Genomic DNA, 24,424 nt, shown 5'->3' on the forward strand with positions numbered 1-24,424 from the left:
GCTTTCTTTATTATTTGCTGTGCTGTTCATAAAGACCGTAGCTTGAAAGATTAAACAGTCGGAATACACTGAAAAATATGGAGATATTAAAAAGAAATAATTTTAATTCTTTGCAACTATTAAAGAATTACTGCATAAATAGACCAAAACAAGAAGCAAAGAAAAAAACATTAAAGCCAGAAATATTTTTCTCACTGATGATATAATGAGAAACAAAATCTCCATAAATTTATGTTAACTAAATTTTATTAATTAATTATTGAAATTCTTATCCTCTCCCTGGGAGACATGCCATCTATTTGAATATTATGTATTATAGTGTTTGTGGTGTAGTGAACATTGATTTTGAGCGTGTGGAAACAGTTTTAAACATGTAAAACATTTTAAGAAGTAACAATCAAACAAAAAGGTGATGTCAGAAGTGGGATTCGAACCCACGCCTCCAGGGGAGACTGCGACCTGAACGCAGCGCCTTAGACCGCTCGGCCATCCTGACTTATAATAGCACGTCAACAAAATCTGGTTAATATAGCTCTACATGCAGTTTTATTTTATTTTTAATTTTTTTGCTCAAATCATGTAAAGACTGAGCACGGAAACGTTTTTCTGTTTAGCGGAACATCGGTTCCGGTTTCCTCGCCTTCCCTCTGCTGGTGATTCTGGTTAATAAGCGTCTCACGGAATGACTCCACGTGACACAGGTTACACAGTCACCCTCTATCTATTACCTATACGGTTTCAGTTTTCTTTCCCATATTATTATAATCGTATTCTCTCCCATTTCAAGTTTATTTATTTATTTATTTTATTAACCTTTATTTAACCAGGAAGATCCCACTGAGATTAAAAACCTCTTTTTCAAGGGAGACCTGGCCAAGAGCAGCAGCAAGTGTCTCACAGTTACAGAAATTACTCAATTAAACACAGGCAGCAACAACACACATGCAAACATAAATGAAAAAAATAATGAATGAATTAATTAAAATTCAATAAAATTCTAATAAAAAATTTAAAAATCAGTTAAAATAACAAATTGATATAATTGAAACAGTTGCATGTTATGGGCTTGTCCTCAAGGATTCGTAATTTAGATTTAAAAACAATTAATGAAATGAATTCAGTCATTTTCCATTCTTTCTGCAGTTTGTTCCAAGCCCAGGGTGCTAAACGAACAAAAGCTCTTTTACCAAATTCAGTTCGGGCAAATGGAACAGAAAGCAACAAGTAACCATGCGGACGAAGAGAATACCGACCAGCATGTTTCATTGCAAGCAGGGAACATATATAAGAAGGCAGCAACCCAAGTATCACCTTATATATAAAACTGTATAGATGAGAGTTCCTCAGACTTTCCAAAGCAGGCCATCCTACCTGAGAGTAATGGATTGGATTTATATAGCGCTTTTCAAGGCGCTATATAGGCAAGGCACCCAAAGCGCTTTACAATGCCACTATCCGGTCGTTAAGTGATGACGTGATGAATCCTACTTCCGGGCCTAAAGTAGCTGCGTTTAATATGGCTTTTGTGTTGTTAACATGTTTAATGTTTTGTATTTTCTTCTACTTGATCTCAAAAAGCTCCTAAAACAGTCAGTGATCCCTGTTGACCTCCTTCAGCTTTTATTACCGCTAATCATTTATTTAAGCTCAGTTTTTAAAACCTTAGGATGTAACTACAGCCCAGCCCATGCAGCAGTATATGAATGACTAACCTCGTATTGTGGATGGATTATCTCAGTTGTTCTCCTGGCTGAAGTTTGGTCCTTTTACAGCATCCTGCCGTGCGATTACATTTGTTCCTGACCACCGAGAACACTCACGTTAACTTTTATCGAGTGGAAAAAAAGTTAGCTTGTTTATATTATGCTAACATAGCTGTGTCGCTAGCGGTCACGTAGCACATCATTATATACCAGCTTGCCCAACTTCAGTAACCCTACAAACGTCACTGCTGTTTAGTTTTCTGTCTTCATTTATGTTGGAAGTGATAGCAGAGCTGTACGTTTTCATTTGTTTCCAAAGCCCCGCAGTCTATGGGGCGCCGTTTGTAAAGTGAAATATGCTGAAATTAACGGCAACATTTTTCCACATTTAGCTCAAAACCTTACAAAAACATATTTTTTCGAGTAATTTTTTCCAACATTTAGTAAAATATTTGTAACTTTTCATCAAATGTTAAATATTAAATCTAAAAGTTAAATGTTAAATATAAATGTTAAATGTTAAATCTAAATGTTTAGGCTAATATGCAAATTTATTGTACGGATCAACGGAAATACCAAAATAAAAGCTTCCCGAAATGCTCAGACCTCTACATTGGAGAGACCAAACAGCCACTTCACAAGCGCATGGCACAACACAGAAGAGCCACCTCCACAGGACAAGACTCAGCAGTCCATCTGCATCTAAAGGTCAAAGGTCACTCTTTCGAGGATGCCAATGTTCACATTTTGGACAGAGAGGACAGATGGTTTGAAAGAGGAGTGAAAGAAGCATCTATGTCCACTGTGAGCGACCATCTTTGAACAGAGGCGGGGTTTACGACACCAACTCTCTGCCATCTATAATCCAGTTTTGAGATCCCTTCCCAGACGCCTTAACACCCACTCACATCCTGGACCATCTGACCTCAGGACATCACATGATAAGGTGGGGCCAGGTTTCACAATGAGCTCACCCGAAACTCTGGCTGATTGTGACCCACACCCAGTTTCCCACCTTGGCTCAGGCGATTAGAGGATCATCAGGGGGTCCTTTTGTCCCTCTGTGGGGGGAAACTCCTACTGGGTTTATATCTGGGACTCTCCACCATTTGACCTTAGAACTGAAGAAGCTTCTTGGATGAGAGGTGAAACGTCTTCAAGTAACTCAAAGAAGTCCAGACGCTTTTCTTTGCAAGCTCCTTTGACTACGATGACCTGGATGACTGAGGACCTTCACAGACATAAAGTAACTGGTAGAAAAAACTTCTGTATATGTTTTTATATATTGGCTGAAACACAAATATTATAAAAGTGCATTCATTTGAACTTTGTGATTACAAACAGTGAAAAAGAAACAAAAAAAATACAAACAACAACAGAATTTCCTTTATTAGAAACCTTTAAACTGTCGGCCAGGCGCCAAAATTCAGCAGAAAAACCAAACCGCAAAAGTCAAAGGCAAGAAATGAGACGCTAACGCAGTGAAGCCGAAACAAAATGCAAAATATGATAATGCAAAGTCAGAAATGTTCATACCTGGCACATAGTGGCTTCAAACTAATGCTTTATCATCATGTATTTGTGGACTTTCACAGGCTGATGTATGTGGAACATGTTTTATTCCACATACATGCGGATTGCTCGATGGCTCATCCGCTCACAGGACACGTCTCAGATTATTTAAAGGTTGCTTAATAAAATTCGGTAATTTCAGCAAAGATATTTCTGTACTTCTTGCGGACGACCACTGTGGTGACTCCCTTGACATCTTTCAGTCGGTCAGAGTCAAAGTCCACCAGCAGCTTCCTCACCCCAGTCCTCATGGGTGAGAAGGACACCACAATGGACACCGTCTGTCCTGGAGAAATGTCCCCACTGGAAGAAAAGATGCATGTGTTCTTCTTTATTTTGTTTTTTACTGACTGCTGTATTTGTGCCTCAGTGCCACATTAAAGTCATCAGGAATAACCTACAAGGGCAGTTTATTACAATCAAGCCACTGGTTCACACATGGAAAAATCCCTGTTCAAGGACTGGCCTTTGGACCAACTCTGTCCTGGCCCAGAAAAACTGTATTATTACACTGAGGGATCCAAATGACCACAGCGAGTCCCTACTGCGCTAGGCAGATTGTAAAATACTGATACTTTTAAGTGATTGAGAGGGCTGCTATAAGTATATACTTATAGTCTCTATGTAACAACGCCCACCCACGCACTCATTTATCCCACATTTTCCCAATGTTGGACCCATTGCCTCATTCTTCATACACGCGACAAGCTTTGCTTTGTGGGCTAAACTTTTGTTCTAAACAGCAGACCCATTACTTACCTAACATGGATCTTAGTGGAAGAGAGTAGGCCTGCGCCCTCCACAGTGAACACACCTCCTTTCAGTGGAACTGGTAAGGGATTGGTGAAGGAGATGGATGCTTTTACTTGTTCACGAACAAAAGCCTTCCCAGGAACCTGGAGAAAGAGGAGACCGCTCTGTGTTCTAGAACGTCTGAAACTGAATGTCTACAAGGCTGCGAATCAACTGCATTCACAAAGAGTTTTTACTGGAATACTGATTTTCCAAAGTCTTCCTCTGACGTGTCCCCTCCACACAATAATAACTGAAAAGACTCAAACCAACACTGAAACTAGTAAAAACTAAAGTGAAAGATTTTCAAACAAAAAAACCTGAACTGGGACAAACAAACCAGCTCTGACTTACAAACAAAAAGTTAAAACGTGTTAGAAAATATAAAACTATAATAACCCAGGTGACCTCTACAGGTGTTCCCACCTGTATGAAGACGTCAGGTCTGCTGAGTGGGATGTCAGTCACAGTCAGGAGGGGCTCGTTCTCGCCTGGAGCCTCTACGAATGCTTTCACCCTGATCAGATGATCGTCTGAGACACACTGGGCATAGTCATCGTAGCGCAGACGCAGCACTTCCTGCTGAGCTGGTAACACACAAACACACAGCATCAAACAGCATCCAGCTCTTACAGAATTACAAGAGCAGCTGAGATGTTACTTTGTAACATGTCAGAGCTCATCTAGGCTGCTGACCTTTGTGAGCAGGCACCATCACAGTGGTGGTCTGCTTCTGGCAGTTCCCCCGATAGAGAGAGCTGTAAGTAACAGCCGTAGCCAGCATGGTCAGCTGGACGTGAGCATCCTGGTCTCCTTCATTCTTCACCTACTGACAGAAAGACTGTGTCATGAATTCAGGTTTAGTTCATCCACTCATTTAGCTGCAGTGTGAATAGTCCATACCTCAATAATCACATCAAAGTCTGTCCCAAACACAGGCTTGGCGTGCTTGATGGACAGCTGCAGTCGTCCTGGTTCTGAGCTGTCACTGAGGACGTCTGTCACCCGACGCCCCGCCTTCTCGTACACTTCTCTCTCCTTCTTGGATCCTGTGGAGAAGAGAGTTTTCATGAAGAACTGCCATGAACTCATGTAAACGTTATTTATATGCTCCTGCGTGTGTTCTGCTTTCCAACTAACCTTCAGGATATTTGTATTGCACAGTGACGTCGTCTCTGAAGTCCCCATAAACACTTTTGGTGCTGATGTTCCTACCCACAGTGGTCTGGTCCACTCTGATCTGTGGAAGTCGGAGAGACCATTAGAAATGATTATCTGTTATAAAAACGTGTGTGTGTGTGTGTGTGTGTGTGTGTGTGTGGTTACTGCTTTATGAGTTGGAAGATAGAAAAACTGACAAAAACAACACATACTTTTCTCCGTTGGCCATTTCTCTGAACGATCCAGTGGATGATGTCAGCGTTCACCTCTGCAAACACAAACGGAGCATCGTACTTCACTCCCAGATTTCCCTCCCTGACGGCCGTCACAGGGCACGGACCACAGCAGAAAACCCCTGAAGCACAAACGTCCATTTATTTAAAAGCATTTCCTGCATCAGTAGAGAATCACTAAGTGACATCAAAACACTTTTAACAATTATTATTCAGTTTGATGACCACCCAAGTCCACCTGGAACTAAGTTTTGACACTCAGGAAACAACGGTGGGACTTTTCTGAACTAAATAAGGTTTTGAAAAGTATTTTTTTCAAGTGGAAGTCAAACTATCAACATCTTTGTTTTAGCTCTAAAGAAAGGCAGCGGTGACAATCCTCACAGCCGTTCATAACGATGAAATACAGAAATGAGTTTACACAGAAAAGTACCAGAAAAACATGTGGACTAAAACATCAAACGTTAGGACCGTACCATCGCTGAGTTCTTGAGGGGTGGGATCTAAAACCTGCCAGCCATCATTTCCTTTGGGGAGATCATCTCTCCTCATCCAAGACTCCACCCAACAGTGGAAATTCCTAAAACCGTGAGGACGGAAAACGTATCACCTCCCGTTAGATAATGCCATATTTGTGTATTTTTTCTGATCGTAGGCGTTCCTGTGATCCTACCAGCTGCTGTCTCTCCCTCCTCTGCTCTCCAGTGGTTGCAGGTTTTCATCCAACAGGAAGTCTATAGAGAGGTTTCCATCGACATCATGAGCTGAAGAGAAGTTGGTGATGAGGCGTGTTGGGATTCCCAGACAGCGCAGCACTGTGAAAAGATCACACGCTCCAACTGAGACAAAGGATTTGTTTCTACATCTGATGTTGTGAATGTGTTTGTGCTGAAGATCTGGAACAATGGAAGTAGTTTAAATGACAACTGCTACAGAAGGGATGCTTTTAAAAGAATGATTTAGCTATCCTTGAATGCAGGGAAGTCTGTGTTACCTGTACATGCAACAGCAGCAAACACCCAGCACTGGCCATATTTCACTGCTCTGACCCCAGCTTTGCTCCACTGACGGAGGATCGGTGCGCTGCCGGTCCACCGGTACGGTGCAACTCCATCAGAGTACGGCTCAGTCCAGCGCCCAGTCAGCACTCCTCTGTCATCATTAGAGTTCACCTGCAAGAGTTCACCTATCAGACTCAGGATCGCTGCTGTGGCATTCATGAGCTGCAGATCATGTTCATCATGTGCTCACACAAATGAAACCAAATGTTTTCCAGCCGTTAACATTATTTTCAGCCGAAGCCAGAAATGCTTCTCACCATTGCAGTGATGATCCTGCTGACGTAGACGGGGTCAAATCTCTGCTCAATGTCCATCTGTGAGTCTCGCAGAGCATCGTTGGAGTTATTCAGGACTTCAAAACAGATGTCCATCACATAGTCCTCAAACTGCAGGAGAAGGAGAACGCCAGTGAGAGAGGCCATAGAAGAGCGCCTAAAAACAGGAAAGAGATTTCCTGAAGAACCTTTTTCTAAATACTAAATGTTTCCCATCGGCTGCCCAGTGTGTGCAGTAGGGGAAATAAGTTTTGGATTCTGTGCTGATGACTTTTGATCCTCAAGAAGATTATAACTTAGTACTTGGTGAAGAAACCCTTTCTGACAACCGCACATGTCAGGGGGGATTTTGGTCCACCCCTCTTAACAGAAACACTCCTTCAGGTTTATTGGCTGCTCCTTAGCAACTCAAGGCTTCAGCTCCCTCCACAGATTCGTATTATTTCCCCCACTGTACGTGTGCATCTGTTACACCCACAGTCTGCCTGTTAGTCATCCTCTCTGCCCTCGCAGCTACCTGTGAATGGGTGAGCCTTTGTTTGTGTGGTCTGGTTACATTCTGACACATCGCATCCAGATGTTTCCTCCAGACAACTGACAGATTTTCAGATCCAGCCAAAGCCTGAGAGTCTCTGCCACACTGCTGTGACAGTTCACACCAGCCCCCTGTGGTAGGACTCGACTTAAGCGGTCAAAGAACTGCAGGAGACTGATGCTGTCCAGTGTAGCAAGTGATTTATTTTGTGACCCAAACAATATTTACAAAGAAACAAATAAGAAACTCAACTCTATAATTAACTCAGTTCAAATAAACATAACTGAACTTAAATCAGTGGAAATTAAGGTCAGACTGCACACAGCTACACTGACCTGGACCTTTTTCTTGAAACACCTGAGTTCTTCTGCTTAAATCGTCCACTTAACCAAACACTTTCTCCTCTGGACTATTCCATTCAGTAGGTAAGATGAACATGATTATATTCAAACCTCTACTGCTCCTCTTTACTGGCAACATAAACTCTATTGCTGTAATCAATACATATTACAACAATAAATCCATTTCTTCATAAACCCTCTAAAACCAACTTTATTAAATTATAAGAGTTCTTCCCCTTCTGCACTTGGTCTCTTCCTGTGACCTCAGATGAACCCAGAAGCTATAAAGCAGGAAGTAAAACTACATTTCCTTCTTTTGTTTCTGGAAGACAGGTAGGTAAGGTAAGTCAGGATACATATGATGGGTCTATCGGTAGTGTTTGATTGGGTCCCGGCTCACTATGGGGTTAAGGGGGAATGAAGCAGCGGACAGGTTAGCAAAGGCAGCCACTAATCATGAGATAGTTGATCTGGTGGTGAATTTTGGTCAGGAGGAAGTAAAGAGTATTATTAAGCTCGAAATGAGGGGTAGATGGCAGAAACAGTGGGACGAAGACAGGAGGGGAAGGTGGTTATATAAAATTCAAAGGGGGGTGGGAGTGAGGAGATCCACAAGAAGGAGTAGGCGAGAGGAGGAGGTGGTGTCAAGACTGAGATTTGGGCATATGGGTTTGAATTCCACACCGTTCTTGATAGGGAAGCATGCCTCAGGGAAATGTGATTCTTGTGGAGCGGATGAAACTTTGGAGCATGTTGTTTTGCAGTGTCGGAAATATACGGTAGAGAGGAGACGGTTGGTCCGAAATCTCAGTAGCATTGATATGAAACTTGATGTTGTAGGGTTACTACAGAGGGAGGCGGGGGATAAGTGTTATCAGGCATTGTTTCAGTTTTTGAGAGAAGTAAGGTTGTTTGGAGGATATGAAGTGTTTTTTTTGTTTTTGTTTTGAGCATGATTTCTGTCCACACTCCATAGCAGTGGTGGCGGTAATGCACCATGCAGTTGTTTGCCAACCGCCAATAATACGTAAAAGAAGAAGAAGGTAAGTTGTAAACAATACAAATTAACAGTTGAAATGAAGAACATGTTAACTTAAACTTGTAGGGATTGATTTAAACTAAGATGTTATATTATATAATCTGTAAAAGTGCAAAACATAAAGAAACCCAGGATAGTAGATGTTTGCCTGTTGCAGGCTACGTGTGAAATATGGTTAAATCAAAACAAGAATGTTAACTAAGAATATAGACAAATGGTCTTCTCGCCCGCTTTGTCACACCCCACTGGGCTGACAGACACAGATGTATTCAGCACAGTCACACTTTAAATGTTTGTGTGTTACCTGTCCATAATTCCAGTGAATGCTTTTGATGTATTCCCAGGTCCCCATGTAGATTATTCCTTCTTCGTTCATGATGTACTCCTGAAGCTGAGTCTCGTCAGGCAGATACACCACATCATCTGGTAAACGCATAAAGACCATGACAGTGTTGCTAATATGAAATCTTCAGTTGTAATCTGATCATTTTGCTTATTGTGGAATTTAATTCATCGTAATCGCAGAAAAAGCAAATGAAACTCAGAGTGTGTCAGTGGCTTCAGTCTGACCTGCTGAAGCAATCAGACACACAGAGAGCGCACGCTTTACCTTTGCACCAGGGGTTATAGAGCAGGTGGAAACTCATTTTGTCCTTTTTCTCTAAAACGCGTCCGTCCGGTGACATCAGCAGCACAGCCAGACTGTACTGGCCAATGATAGCATCTGCTGGACTGTGCAGAGTCAGCAGCATTTCATCTTGTGCTCCCTGCTGGTTAAACCACCACTTGTCCCCAGCTCCATGCACCTTCTGAACCTTGATCTCCACCTCGTCTCTCTTACCTGGTGAAACAAACAAAGCCTTCTGGGTCAGAAACAACAGCATGTATGGAACAGGTGTTCAGCTTTACACAGCAAGTGATGGTTATAAATCTGAACTGTTTTAATGATCAGGAGGAGTTCAGTGTTGGGGATCAATAGACTTATGTCTGTGAAGGTTCTCAGTCATCCAGCTCATCGTAGTCAAAGGAGCTTGCAAAGTGTCTGGACTTTAAGTTGCTTGAAGACGTTTCACCTCATCAGGGGGTCCTTTTGTCCCTCTGTGGGGGGAAACTCCCACTAGGTTTATATCTGGGACTCTCCACCATTTGACCTTAGAACTGAAGAAGCTTCTCGGATGAGAGGTGAAACGTCTTCAAGCAACTTAAAGAAGTCCAGACGCTTTTCCTTGCAAGCTCCTTTGACGATCAATAGACTTGTGTAGACCCAGTTTTGCTACATATAAAACTTAAATTTAAGGTAAAAGTACAGTCTATTGTACACACAATATTTACTAACAATCAGTGTTTGTATAAGATTTCTTCTTTTACAAAGGTACAAACAAGCTGTGTATAACTGTATAAATATACATTAAAACCAATATTGTAACTTGTTATGTAATTAAGTCAATTTGTAGTTGAAATTGAGACGGCATAAGGAAGGACGTACGAACTGATACTGACTTATTAATGAGTTACAGTTCTTATAAGGTGCTGACTGACTAAAGAAATCTTCCAAAACAAGATGCTTTCTTTGCAATGTTCCCCAGAAGACTCGAGTTTAATCTTTTCTATCTTTACAGCGCCTTCCTGGTCAGCCTGTACTCACCGAGGTGCAGGACTAGATCCAAGTGGTGTTTGGGGGGCAAAGAGCCATTACACTGCACAGTGATGGAGAAGGGCTGACCCCTACGGACAATCAAGCGCTTCTGATCGATCTCCCTGGTGCGGTGTGCCGAGTTGTTCTCACGACTTCTCAGATCCACATCACTAATCAAACCTAAGACAAACAGCAGAAAATTCAGACATCGGTCATGCACTGATATCAGGCTTATAGAGGTTTCTGTCATATCGCCAAATAACACATTTACAGACTTGGGAGTTTCAGCTTTTTTTAAGCTGCGACATTGCTAAGAGTCAAGTCCATGATCATAGTCAAGATGTACGTCGGCTGTGCTGCTCTGCCTATGATTTTTCCAACTGTTGATTTTTCTTCCCTTTAAATCAGATTATTGACAAAGTATTAACTTTGCATAATCTGCAAAATTACACGTATTTGTTCTCAATGCATAGCTGCCTTCCTTCCTGTCCTAGTTTTGCTCAAAAGCTGTGAAAGCCTTCGGACGAGTCCTGTAGCACCCAAATGCTGATTCACCCGTCAGCACATTTCTCACACATTAAAATCCAAACTAATTTTGTACTAGCAGTAATAGCTGCAGTCAGCAGCAGACGTTCACTTGCCTTTGTGGTTGGCCATTGTGAATATCTGCTCCAAATGTCTTCACGCTGTCTCAGATTCGTGCTCGATGTCCACCAGGCTCATGTATTTATGCTCTAGAGAGGACTTCCCACTTATCTGACACACACTCACCCCCCAAACACTCGGTCATGTTGCTTCTCCTCCCTCTGTGACCTCTCACATACCAAAAATTACACTCCTCTGTGGGTGTAGGCATGAGTGAAAGCTTCAGAGGCTCTTTATTATTATCTCTCTTGAGTCTTTAGTCATTGTAACAAATAGAATGAAATCAAGAGAAAAACAAGAATATAAACTTCATTCTGCACATTTATAAAGAAATAGCGACTCACGTCGACCAAAGCGCTGAACAAACACAACGGAAACAAAACCCATCAAATACCAATCAGAGTGGGCTGAATTATAACACCATGCAAAGAAAGCAGAAGCCAAAGCAGATGAGAAAGAAATCTGGTGCTAAACAAAGATCATGAAATTACAGAATATATCGAAGCTGTCAGAGATAGAAGGCAGACACAGGTCTTAACCAAATATAGGCCCAGTGACCCCAAAGTGACACCAGAACAAAGGTGGTCAGGATCACGTGCCCACTGGTCTGGATACACGTCTTTAAAAAGATGTCAAATCATGCACTCGTACAGGCGAACTTGTAAGTTGTTGTATGTAACTGGTCCTGCGCTTTATCTTAACGTTTCTTACTCTGTGATCTGAAGTTGAGCTGAAGCAGGAAGGTCAAAGTTGGGTCAAAGAGTCACAAAGTTGAGGTCAGTTTGCCCTTCTTGAATTACAAAATACAACTTTAGTCATCTAGCAAATGTCCACACCCAGATTATTCAAGAGCAGGGTGTCTGTGACTCTGAACAGTTATCTCTATCTAACCCATACACCAAATGTCAGCACCTCTGCAACACTGACACGCTCGGACTGCTGAATTTTAATGTTCAAGTAAAGCTGAAAAATAGCTTTAAGCTTCATGCTGCTGTCCTAAAAAACAGGAAACCACTATTTATAGTCATTCTAACGTATTTTAGCTACACATGACCTTTTGCCTTATTCTATGTAGGATATAATTTAGTGACCTAAGTACACTGAGTCAAGTAGATAGTTGTGATAAGCTCCCTGAATTAGATAAGCGAATAACACTATGTAAGGATGGAGTCATGTCAGAATAACCACAAAGAATATATAGTGAGGACTAAATTTAGACTTTAAAGTTATAATATCTGATGCTTTTGGACAAACTGAAAACAGACTGAAATCATATAAAGTTACGGAAAAGGTGAGAAAATAACTCATGCACATCTGTACACATATAAATCCAATGTTATTGCTGATGCTAAATCTTCCGGTGTTCTTTGAGTGGTCAGTAAGTTGTAATTGGTGCAGGCTGGTGGATGACCTCTATGAGAGGGAACGTATGCTTTGAGCTGCTGATGTAAACTAGAAAGAGACAGCATCACTCTGACGAGGACTGATTCAGAAGCACTTATGTTGCAACGTGTTTGTAAAGCCAGACAGTCAGATTTCTCTTTTAGAGCCACATCAGAACCGGCTCTTTTGCTGTCACAACAACACGACGGTTTCCTCACACTGAGCTTTTCCCGTCAGCCTGCTGAAACAGTGAGGCACACATCCAGAAATCTTGAATGAGTTCAACACGTAGTTGAAGGAGGTTAAGAAGAGTCATTTGTGTTTCGGGGGTTTCTGCAGTTACATTTTGTAGAGTCAGTAAAGGTGCTGGAAAACGTGGACCCCGTCCTAATCTGCTGATGTAAAACAGTCTCTGTGACTTTGGTTTGAAGAAACTGAATGTGTTGGTGCAACTGGAGCTCTTCCTGCATTGTGTTAGATTTCTCAGTGCCCACCGAGTGTCTGTGCCTGATAATGAGGTCTGTGACAGACAGAGCACTGACAAAGCAAACACAATGAACACAGTGCAAAAAATAGCCTGAGGTGTCACTACTGTGTTAGAAGGATGACGCACAATGGGAATTAGTTTTTTGTAAACTACACACACTTACACACTTTCACTAACACTTATACAGTATTGATATTCAGTACTGAGTCAGTTAAACGTGTACGGCCACTTGACTCATTCATTTATGCCCGGCTCCATCTCATTTACAGCTGAAAGAGGCAAATTTGATGGAAATATCACCAGGACATATCAAAATTTGATCTGAAATCTGTTGTGGTTTCAGCAGCACCTGGTAGTCCAGACTGGGTCGTCATTTTGCTGAGTGGAGCCAAAAAACAGCAGAAAATCCACTTCTTAGATTTAATATGTTTGAATGGACTTTTTCATGAGTTCTCCACCAGTTTAGAAGTTTTATCTCTTTAATGGAATTACAAGGGCGCTGGCCTCATCTGACCTTGAAGCTTCTTGCCACTAAACTTCATCCTACTCCTTTTCGAGCGCACACATTGTGTAGACATAGAGATATACATGAAAACTTGATGTTGTTTAAAGTTTTAGTTTGTTTTTTTTGTTTTCTTCTTTTCTCTTGTTATTTCACTTATATTTGCATGTTCAAAATAAAATTCTATCTATCTCTATCTCACTCATTGCCTGATTACCTCTGAGCCTCTGACCATGTACGCCCGTTCCTGTAAATTTAAAGCAGTTTATGGAATATTTCTCTTACAGCGCTTGGATTAACGCTTAGATTCTGCACTGCAATCGCATTTTAATTGTTTGATGTAATATCCACAGCGATGGTGAACAGAAGCAAAATCCAGACTGAGTTACAGGAAGACATTGTTTGTCTGATGCTGAACTGAGGAATGCTGGGATGGTCATGTTCGGGAAACCAAGGTCTTTAACTGACCTCAGTGTCCTGATCGCACCAAAGTGTTATCAGAGTGACACACTGGTCTTTCACCCAATTTCAGCACAATTCTGTGGAAAACCCCCACTGCTAAAAAGTTTAAAAAATCTTTTAGATCAGTTTAACTTTTATTCAAAGGACAAATTACGACGTTTATTAATAAACTGATGCTTTTAAAGAAAAAAGTCTCCTAGATATAATTTGTCCTTTTTCAAATATACAGTACGTACACAGTACATTCCCTGCTTCATGAAGTATTTCTCTAAGGTGAGTCTGAGACAGAAGATGTTCTGGCGTGAGCATCAAAGTGCATGCAAATGAAACTTTAAACGAAACTGTGAAAATGTGTGATGGGAAGAAACCCAGAATAGACGAGATTTGAGCTGAGGTTGTGTGGAGTGACTGCAGACAGCTGGATATTTCAGGAAGTGATGTTTCCACAGATGGTTTCCGTAGAGTTGATACTAGCAGGAAAACACCAAGGAGGATCTCAAACATGAAGAGAACTGTAGGTAAGTGCTTTGGGAAATGGGAAATTACAACAACATCAAACTACTATAACAGAGTCTGCACACGAACATGACATTAGTTATGCTGTAAAGCTAGATGATTGAGCTGGTCCTTAAATATACAAGATGGAAGGTGAGTGGATGAAGTGCAGGTCAGGGAGTCAGCTGGTGAGAGAACACAGCTCTGCGGACCTTACAGGGAATAAAAGATCTACCTGCTTTCACACAACAGAAGAGAAGCTGAGGGAGAGGACAGAGACGAGAAGCAGGGGGGTAAATAGAAAAAGGCAGCTGACACTAGAGACAACAGGGGAGAGTGACCGAACTCTGTATGCTGTAAAGGTGTTTCAAATAGTTTTACATTATTCCTGATTCACTGACGTATACTGAGATATAACTACAGAGATTTAACCTGAGATCTGGATGTCACAGGTTCGAATGTATTTTTCAAATGTAGCTCTGTTACTGGAAAGTTAGAGACTGTTTAAGTACATTTAAAAAAAAGAGAAATAAGCAAATAGATTCAAAACTCAAAGATTTATATCTGACATCTAAAACTGCGATCTCACTCTTCATTCGAAAATCAATTTTCCTTTCCTGTTAGCTCGCGGATTAGCTACTGGATTAGCAAAATTCCGAAGCAATCCGAATTAGCCACAAGGTGCGATGTAACGAGCTCTCTGATTGGTTGGACAGACACAGGCTGGCTGCCTGGATTTTTCTATGCTGCTGTTTGTGCTAAAAGCTTTGCCCTGCTAACACCTGTGTCCTTGCACAAAGGCCGTTCAGCCTCGGGATTTACACTCTGCCCGACACCGATATGTGATGAATGAGGGGACCGTGCAGTGAAACGTGGAGCTGAAACTCTGACTGTGCGCCTGTGGACTCAGCCTGACCACCTGTTGAAGGTATGCTAACATGGCTAACGCTAGCATCACCGAATGTAGCCCCGTTATTTGAAAATTTTACGTCGCAGCTGTACGAGCCAGCTACGTGTTTTGTAAGCTGTAAACTACAAAACAATTGAAAATCGTTTTTTGGTTTTTTTACATATATTTCTACTTGGAGAAATTTAAGAGGCTTATCCCTCAAAACTTTAAATACAAAAAAATTGCAAAAAATAGTTTACAACAACAGGAAATTTATTTTGAGTGTCTTCATAGTTTTATTTTGGAGATACAGCAATTTTTATATACTGCAGGAAAAACGAAAAAACAATCCTATGATGCAAATTTGCAAAGAAAACAGCAGGTGCATCAAAATAAACTATTTCCAGCAGTGCAATTCGAGTTCCAAGCATCCCAGAAACTATTCAGAAAAGCATAGAGTCAAACATGACTTAAAAAAAACCACCAGTATAGGTTTCGGGCAGGAAATGGCGGACATTCGATAGTTCGCGTTGACGTCTTTTTCAATGTGGGAAGTGTTACGAACAGCTGATCGGATCGGTACAACTCCTCCGGTTTCATATGCAAAAAAATTTATTGCGCTAGCTTACGCGGTTCAGATTCTACAGGGATTTAAAAATAGTTACGCAAAACGGAGCGTGCTGCTCTGACCGGCTTTAAAGGGTTAACAATAACAATGTGTTGAATAATGACTTTAAAAAATAATATAAAACAGTGCAAATACTGATAACAGTGCAAATGTTTGCAATATAAGAAATAAATGAAAAATGTAAACATCTATGTTTAGTGAGCTTTGCAGTGTTGCTCTGTGGTGCAGCTACGACACCGTAGCAAAGTTTACACACTGTGTCTACTTGATCCACGTCTGACTCCGCGAACCCATAATGTTTCCACACCACTGAAGTTTTTTTTTTTTTACCTCTCTTTTCAACCAACGGCAGTCCACTCCTCTCCAAATAACTTCTGCTTAGCTTTCCGAGCTTCTCTCGGGTCCTCTTAATTGTTGTGACACGTGTTCGAAATGCAGAGAGGTGCGCTCGATTTGCCACACGGAGCAGCGCGAGAGTAAAGCACGAGGGAGGGGCTAATAATCGGCTCAGTCATTTTTAATGATCGTTGAAAGCCCAGATCGTAATCGAGATTACAATTCGATTAATTGAGCAGCCCTAGGCACAACACAGAAGAGCCACCTCCACAGGACAAGACTCAGCAGTCCATCTGCATCTAAAGGTCAAAGGTCACTCTTTCGAGGATGCCAATGTTCACATTTTGGACAGAGAGGACAGATGGTTTGAAAGAGGAGTGAAAGAAGCATCTATGTCCACTGTGAGCGACCATCTTTGAACAGAGGCGGTGGTTTACGACACCAACTCTCTGCCATCTATAATCCAGTTTTGAGATCCTTCCCAGACGCCTTAACGCCCACTCACATCCTGGGCCATCTGATCTCAGGAAATCACATGATAAGGTGGGGCCAGGTTTCACAGTGAGCTCACCCGAAACTCTGGCTGATTGGGACCCACGCCCAGTTTCACACCTTGGCTCAGGTGATTAAAGGATCATCAGGGGTCCTTTTGTCCCTCTGTGGGGGGAAACTCCCACTAGGTTTATATCTGGGACTCTCCACCATTTGACCTTAGAACTGAAGAAGCTTCTCGGATGAGAGGTGAAACGTCTTCAAGCAACTTAAAGAAGTCCAGACGCTTTTCTTTCCAAGCTCCTTAGACTATGATGACCTGGATGACTGAGAACCTTCACAGACAATTTAAGCATTCACTGCACCTACAGTATCTACACCTGTGTGGCAAAGATACAGATGATGAAATTGACTAATAAAATATAAATAATGAAAAGAAAATCTGTAATTGAGTTTAGTACTTTTCTTTGTATGCTCGGTGCCTAGAAAAGCCCTGAATTCTGTCATATATTTACTGTAAATATATAAATGTGATGTCAATTTTCACAGAGATCATAAAGTATTTAAATCACTGCTGATAGTCTGATTGTTTATAGTTTCAAATGTTTTTGTGTCTGTAGGTCTGTCTGATGACAATTTGGAGTCCTCTGGGAGGTGAGGACACACCCACATCTGTCTACTCCCACAGTCATGGAGGGTGTTACTGTCAGGGAGAGGGGGAGGACGTGGACCCAAACACTGGACTCTTCCGAGAGAAAACTGTGAATTTACTTACAGTGAAAAATACAAACGCATGTGTACAAATCTTTGGCACTGTGTCTCCCTGAGGAGATTTCCTGAATGCCTTCCACATGGTATGAATGTCCGTGACTCCACTCTCGGGAAAAACAGACTCCGCTCCTGAACCGTAGTGCCACAACAACACACACACGTTGGCAAGACAATCCGAATAAGCGAGGTTTTTTCACACAATTAATACGGCCGTACTGACGAGGGCAAACTCAGCGATCCGGCGTCGACTGGAGCTCAGCCGCACTGCTAAATAGGGCGCTCCTGACGATCGCAATCGGCGCAGCAGGTACGGCTGCCTCCAGTGCCAGAACACTTCCGAGTTTAAAGGTCACCTGGTGTCCAAAATGTCCGGGAGCGCAAGCGTAAATAATCGCAGGGAGATGGGAAAAGAGGAAGAACACGATCAAACTCTCCACACGGACACTACAAGCAGGTCGGCCGGAGAGGACAGTTACGGTGTTGTGCCAACAACTGATTTCCAATGTTTGCCTGTGTTTTTATGTGGAATGTCTTTACCTATGATGGCAAATAGAGTTCAGTGATGAAATTATAGCAGTTTAAATATGAGCAATCAGGTTTTGGCACAACTACAGCTCTGAGTCACACACACAGGAAAAAAGCAGCACCTGGCCTTCGTGCAGGAGAGCGTGCCTCAGTCATGATGCACCCTGCATCCGCTACTTTACTTCCTAATCTCCATCTCCTTTAACACACAATGTAAATTACTGTGGAAAAGTGTACATGTAGACAAAGTCTGTAACCTGTGCACACTTGTACTTGTTTATGAGTTACATTTAAGAAGAGTAAAGTTATTCACATCGAGTTTTTATTCTTTCGTAATATGTACCACAGTCATTCAGCTCCAGCAGTTTTTCTATCCATCTTATCAATTCCAGTCTAATCTGAATTCACTGCTCGAGTTCAGTTTGGGTCTTAAACTGCAGAGAATACCTCCTGAATCCAGTGTTTTTGCCTGATAATGGCAGAAAGCTAACAGCGGTTTTCTTCTGAGAGATGCTGCTGAGGCTGAAATTAATCCAAGAGCAACAACAACTGAAAATAAATGTGTACATAAATCTCTTTTTTTTTTTTTTTTTTTTTTTTTTTAAATGACATCAGAAACAGCAGTATGCGACATTACGTGATGGCAGAGCTTCAGTTCATCCTTTGTCATTTTTTTTTTTTTTTTAATAAATAGGACAGGGGGAATGAATGAGAGAAAGAGGGGGAGAGAAAGAAAGAAAACCAAAGGGGAGAAGAGACGGTGAGAAGGGGGGGGAAGAGAGAGAAAAAAAAAAACTCCTGGGTCACCTGTATGGAGAAAAAAAAAAAAACCAAACAAACAAAAACAAACAGAGGAGATAGCAAACAACAAAGAGCAACATAATAATAGAGAAAACAAAGCACCATCACAATAAACTAGCTAGTCATAGATATCAGTATCACCTCCTCTGCACCCTGGTGACATACCCCCACTCCAAGGCCCTGCATGTGTGAGTGGTTGTGGAGGAGCGGGAAGAGGGAGGCAGCTGGAGATGGGGAGGGAAGGAAGGGAGGGGCAGGTAACCCCTCCCTGGGGCCAGCTCCCCCGCTGACCCCAGTAGGCACTCCCACCCTTCGCGACCCGCCAGGGAAGGGGGGCCCAGGCCCATCAGACCGGGGCCCAGTGCAGTAGCGCCCTCCGGCTCCACAGAGCCCTGGATAGTCCACCCAACCCCACCACAGAGAAAACTGCACCCACCCCACCATCCACACATCTTCCAGACTACATAAGACGGTAAACGCCCAGGCTGAGATCTTCCTCCACCTCTCCTGTATCTCCCCCTCCTGCAGAGGGAGCTCCTGAGGAGAGGAAAGCTCCTGCAAGATGTGACCATCCCCCCCCACCAGTTGAAGAGCCCCCCAGGCGGCTCGACGCACCGGCGGCACCCTGCTCCAGGGCCGGGCCCCCATGCACCCACCCGCCCACAACCCCGGCAACACACCAACCAGGACCCAAGCCCCCGAGGCCCGGCCCGGGCCCCAGCCCAGAGACGGAGCGCCCCCAGAACCTCACGCCCATCCCGGACCCACCCAGGGGCAGCCAGGCTACCAGGTCAGTAACCCACGTCCGTCAGCACAGACCCTCCCCTAGCCCCGCTGCACGCAGCCGCGAGGAAACAGTCACCTGAGAGCCAACAGAGCCCCCAACTGGACGTGACCGCTACCCCGGGTTGAGCCCCCCAAGGAAGATGCCTCCGGGGAACCCCCCGACGCCCTAAGCCTGTCCCTACCCCCACACCAATCACAACAGTGAAGGCGGGACCAAACTATGACCCCCCACCCCCACTAGGTGATGGAGCTGATAAAAGGGGCCCAGAGCAATTGATCTGATGTGGTGGCAGAGGCTGTATCAAGACTAATGTAATCTAATAGATAATTTCTATATTGGTTAGAATTAAGATTATTTTTATTTTTCCAGTTCATGAGGACTGTTTTCTTGGCTATGCATAGGGCAGTGAAGATCATATGGGCGATATTCTTTTCTGAAGTGACATTATCTAAGCTGCCCAGTAGACACACTAAGGGGGAAGTTGGAATGTTACATTTCAGACACTTCGATAAGTCTTCACATATCTCGCGCCAAAACTTTTGCACTGGTGGACAGAACCAAAGAGCATGAATGTAATTGTCTGGTGTATTGCCTTGACAGTGTGAGCAGTTGTTGGAAGATGTAAAGCCCATCTTGAACATCCGATGACCTGTATAGTGCACTCTATGTAGTATTTTGTATTGTATTAATTGCAGACTGGGATTTTTAATTAATTTAAAGGTTTTTAAGCAAATCTGAGACCAGAAGTTTTGGTCTAGGTTGACTGATAAATCTGCTTCCCACTTTGCAGTAGGAAGGGATATTGATTCATCTAATTTAGAAAGTGTTCTGTATATTTTAGATAATAATTTGGGGGATTTAAGAGTAAGAAAATGTGCCGCACTTAGTGGTGTTTGTAATTCAACTTGACTGAGGTTAAATTTCTTTTTTACTATGGATTTAATTTGTTGATATTCTAAAAACCTTGTCTTGTTGATCCCATATTGTTCAACTAGTCTGTCAAATGGAATAAATTCTGTTCCCTCTAATATATGTTCTAAGTATTTAATTCCTTTACAACTCCATTCTGGGAAATTAATCATATTATTGTTTTGTAATATGTCAGGGTTATTCCAGATAGGTGTACGTTTGCATGGGATTAATGAAGACTCCGTTATTTTTAGAAACTCCCACCATGCTGTCAGAGAAGAGCTGATGCTGATGCTTTTAAAGCATTCATGTCTTTTGATGTTTGAGCTAATAAATGGTAGGTCTGAGATCTCTAGATCCTTGCATAGTGCCTGTTCAACATCTAGCCAGGGCTCAACTAAGAAGGTATGTTTTAACCATTCTGAGATGAACTGAAGCCTGTTGGCTAAGAAGTATTGGTAAAAATTAGGCAGATCTAATCCTCCTCTATCCTTGGTTCTTTGTAGCGTTTTTAAGCTGATACGCGGGGGTTTATCTTTCCAAAGGAATTTGGAAATATATGAATCCAGAGATCTGAACCAATCTTGTGATGGTTTGTTAGGGATCATCAAAAATAAGTAATTTATTTTTGGCAAGATCATCATTTTTATAGTGGCGACCCTTCCCATGAGTGATATGGGTAAAGATTTCCATCTAGTCAGATCGCCTTCTACTTTCTTTAGAAGTGGGATGTGGTTTAGTTTAGTTAAGTCTGAAAGCTTAGGAGAGACATTAATACCTAAATATTTAATATTTCCGGATTGCAGTGGGGCAGAGGAAGAATTATGGAAGGAGCAGTTAATGGGGAGAACTGTAGATTTTGGCCAGTTAATTGAATAATCTGAAACTCTTGAAAACCAGTTTATTAGAGTAATTACCTCAGAGGTTGGTTTGTGTGTTTTGCAGAAAAAGCAACACATCATCCGCATAGAGACTGATTTTATGTTCTATGTTCTTACATTTTATGCCCTTAATTGTTGTAGCCTGTCTAAATGCTGCTGCTAGAGGTTCGATAAAAATTGCAAAAAGTGAAGGGGAGAGTGGGCATCCCTGTCTGGTGCCCCTCAGGAGACAGAAGCTGGAGGATGTCTGGTCATTTGTTCTGATACGAGCCGTTGGGGAATTGTATAATATTCTTATCCAGTTTATGAAAGAGTTTCCAAAACCAAATTTGTGTAAAGTTGCGAATAAAAATTTCCAATTAACTCTGTCAAATGCTTTTTCTGCATCTAGAGATAATATTATGGTTTCGATGTTTTTATCGTATGAGTAGTCTATTAAATTAAGTAATCTACGAGTGTTTGTTGAGGAGTGCCGACCTTTTATGAAACCAGTTTGGTCAGGATGAATTAAGAGGGGGGTCATTTTCTCTAATCTCTTTGAGAGAGCTTTGCAGATTATTTTAAGGTCTACATTTAAAAGAGAAATTGGACGATAGCTTGAGGGAAATAAAGGGTCTTTGCCTGGTTTTAGCAGGAGACTAATGTTGGCAGAATTCATATTTGGTGGTAGTCTGCCCTTTTCCTCGATTTCCTGCAACATGCTGTGGAATACTGGTGCCAAAATTGTCCAGAATTCTTTGTAGAATTCTGCAGGGAAGCCGTCTGGACCTGGAGCCTTATTATTGGGCATACTTATCAGGGCTTCCTGGAGTTCACTTGGCGTCAGTGGCGAATCCAGTTCCATTGCTTGATTGTCTAGTAATTTTGGAAGAGTTACGTTGTCAAGAAACAGATCAATTTCATTTTTAGATGGGTTTATTTGTGGTGAGTATAAAGTTTCATAGAAATCCCTAAAAATGTTATTTATTCTTCCAGGATCATATATTGTGTTCCCCGATAAATCTTTAGCAGCACATATAGTTGTTTTTTCTTTATTTATTTTTAGCTGGTTAGCTAGAAATCGACCTGATTTGTTACTGTGTTCAAAATTCTGCAAGCGAAGTCTTTGTATAAGGAATTGTGTTTTTTTATTAATAATTTCATTTAATTCTAGTTTTGTTTTGCATATTTTGTTCAATGTTTCCTGATCTTGGTGGGACGCGTAGGCTTCTTCTAGTGATTTGATGTTTTTTTCTAATTCCTGAATATTTTTGTTTTCTTCTTTCTTTTTGTGTGATGAGAAAGAAATTATTTTACCTCTCATCACAGCTTTCCCTGCTTCCCATAGAACAGAAGCAGATATTCCGGGAGTGTCATTAAAGTCTAAATATGAAGTCCATTCCTTTTTAAAGTATTTAATAAAGTCTTCATCTTTAAGTAGTGATGTATTAAATCTCCAGTTTTTACTTGGCGTAGTATTATTCTTGTGCATTAGTGTTAAAGATACAGGAGCATGATCGCTGACAGCTATAGGATGAATCTCAGTGTCTGAAATGTCACACAGCAGTGAGCTGCTGACCAAAAAATAATCCAGACGAGAGTAAGAGTGATGAACATGCGAGAAAAAAGTATATTCCTTACTGGTGGGGTGAAGAGAGCGCCATGCATCGCAAAGACCAAAGTCGTTCATATACTGTTTGATTATATTTGTGGACTGCCAATTACGCCGAGTTCCTGTTGTGTTGAGCCTATCCATTTCTTCATTTAGTCCAAGGTTGAGGTCACCTCCAAGAATGAGTGTGCAATCAAGGTGTTCAGAGAGTGCACTAAAAAATCCGTGGAAGAATGAGGGTTCATCAACATTTGGACCATATATACTAACAATACATAGTTTTTTGTTCAATATTGATAGTTTAATAATTAGAAATCTACCCTCTGGATCTATAACTGTATCGAGTACTGTAAAATTAACATTTTTATGTATTAAAATTGCTACTCCCCGTTGTCTAGAATTATAACCGGCTGCAAACACGTTAGGAAACTCAGGTGTTTTAAGTTCATTTAAACCTGTGACAGGTTTGTGAGTTTCTTGTAATAAAACAACATCTGCCTGTAGTTTTTTAAGCTGGTTAAATATTTTTAACCTCTTTCCTCTGGTGCCAGCTCCATTTACATTCCATGTGACAAACCTCAGCATGCCCTTAATTGTGCGTGTATGTTTAATGATGTATGCTGGGTGTTTCGTTTAGACAGGTGGAGAGAATATGGAAACATCCCTTGTTTATAAATAGAAAGAGAAAAAGAAGTGTGGTGAGAGACTCCATAAGTCTGACTATGTGTGTGAATATTCACTAATATGAACAAGCGTGGCTTGCTTATGTGTCCTGCAAGTCTGTGCGTGCTGTGAGGCTGTTGTGAATGTGTTGCCGTTGAGCTGATGTGTTTGCGTGATCGTGTTGTGAAAATATGGAGAAATAGAGGGTGTTGTTTGTAGGTGAGTGGGGAAGTAGGTGACCACAGCAGTGAAAGACAAGAGAAAGAAAGAAACCACATGAACTGTGAGCGACAACAAAAAAAAGGAAACGAAACGGAAACATTCCAATTAAAGCAATGACGGAGGGTGACGGTGTTATATCTGCTATGACATCATATTGATATTACTAGCTTAAACTCATGTTAAAGGAGAGAGTGTGAATGAATAAGAAAAGAGTGTAGCGGGTTCTTATCTGGAGTGCAGTCAATATAACCACGGTGTGGTGCCGGGGTCGCGGTAGAGCTGTCCGTCCACGTAGAGCCGGTCCACAGCGATGACAGCACGGGAGCCTTTCTGGATGAAGCTACGTCGAACTGGGAACAGGACCTTGCGTCGTTCCAGGATCTCTTTGGGGAACTGGTCGTTCACGCTGAAGTCCGTTCCTTTCAGCTCTCTGCCGCGACTCTTCACCTGTTCCTTCTGTTTGAATTGACTGAATTTGGCCACAATAGGCCGTGGTCTCCCGGTCCGCGACCGCGCGCCCCCCAAGCGATGTACTCTATCGAAGTCGATGTTCTTTACGGTGTCCTCCGGCAGCTTCAGGTGGATTTTAATGAAGTTTTTCACCGTT

The 24,424-nt window shown here is 41.9% G+C and overlaps 1 protein-coding gene and 1 non-coding gene across 2 annotated transcripts; both read right to left on the reverse strand.

Moving 5' to 3' along the window:
* Window positions 1-413: 413 nt before the first annotated feature.
* On the reverse strand, window positions 414-496 carry trnal-cag (transfer RNA leucine (anticodon CAG)). The gene has a single exon. It is a non-coding gene; the product is annotated as a tRNA-Leu (tRNA).
* A 2,571-nt stretch (window positions 497-3,067) lies between these two features.
* tgm2l (transglutaminase 2, like) lies at window positions 3,068-11,129 on the reverse strand. Its single transcript, XM_026176767.2, has 15 exons — window positions 10,990-11,129; window positions 10,358-10,528; window positions 9,323-9,553; window positions 9,017-9,135; window positions 6,780-6,908; window positions 6,456-6,633; window positions 6,135-6,276; window positions 5,938-6,041; window positions 5,441-5,583; window positions 5,208-5,307; window positions 4,971-5,116; window positions 4,764-4,893; window positions 4,494-4,654; window positions 4,035-4,171; window positions 3,068-3,578 (listed from the first exon to the last, which is right to left on the reverse strand). The coding sequence occupies exons 1-15, from the start codon at window positions 11,003-11,005 to the stop codon at window positions 3,395-3,397; spliced, it is 2,091 nt and encodes a 696-aa protein (XP_026032552.1). The 5' UTR covers window positions 11,006-11,129; the 3' UTR covers window positions 3,068-3,394.
* Window positions 11,130-24,424: the final 13,295 nt, after the last annotated feature.

This window comes from Astatotilapia calliptera, chromosome 7 (genome assembly GCF_964374335.1).
Source record: "Astatotilapia calliptera chromosome 7, fAstCal68.1, whole genome shotgun sequence".
Classification (NCBI taxonomy): domain Eukaryota; kingdom Metazoa; phylum Chordata; class Actinopteri; order Cichliformes; family Cichlidae; genus Astatotilapia; species Astatotilapia calliptera.

Excerpts from the sequence above, each read along its gene's own strand:
- tgm2l (XM_026176767.2), bottom strand. Across the intron at positions 9,136-9,322 it reads CTATAACCCCTGGTGCAAAG|ATGATGTGGTGTATCTGCCT; the intron begins GTAAAGCGTGCG and ends TGCGTTTACCAG. Across the intron at positions 5,117-5,207 it reads GCAATACAAATATCCTGAAG|GATCCAAGAAGGAGAGAGAA; the intron begins GTTAGTTGGAAA and ends TCTTCTCCACAG.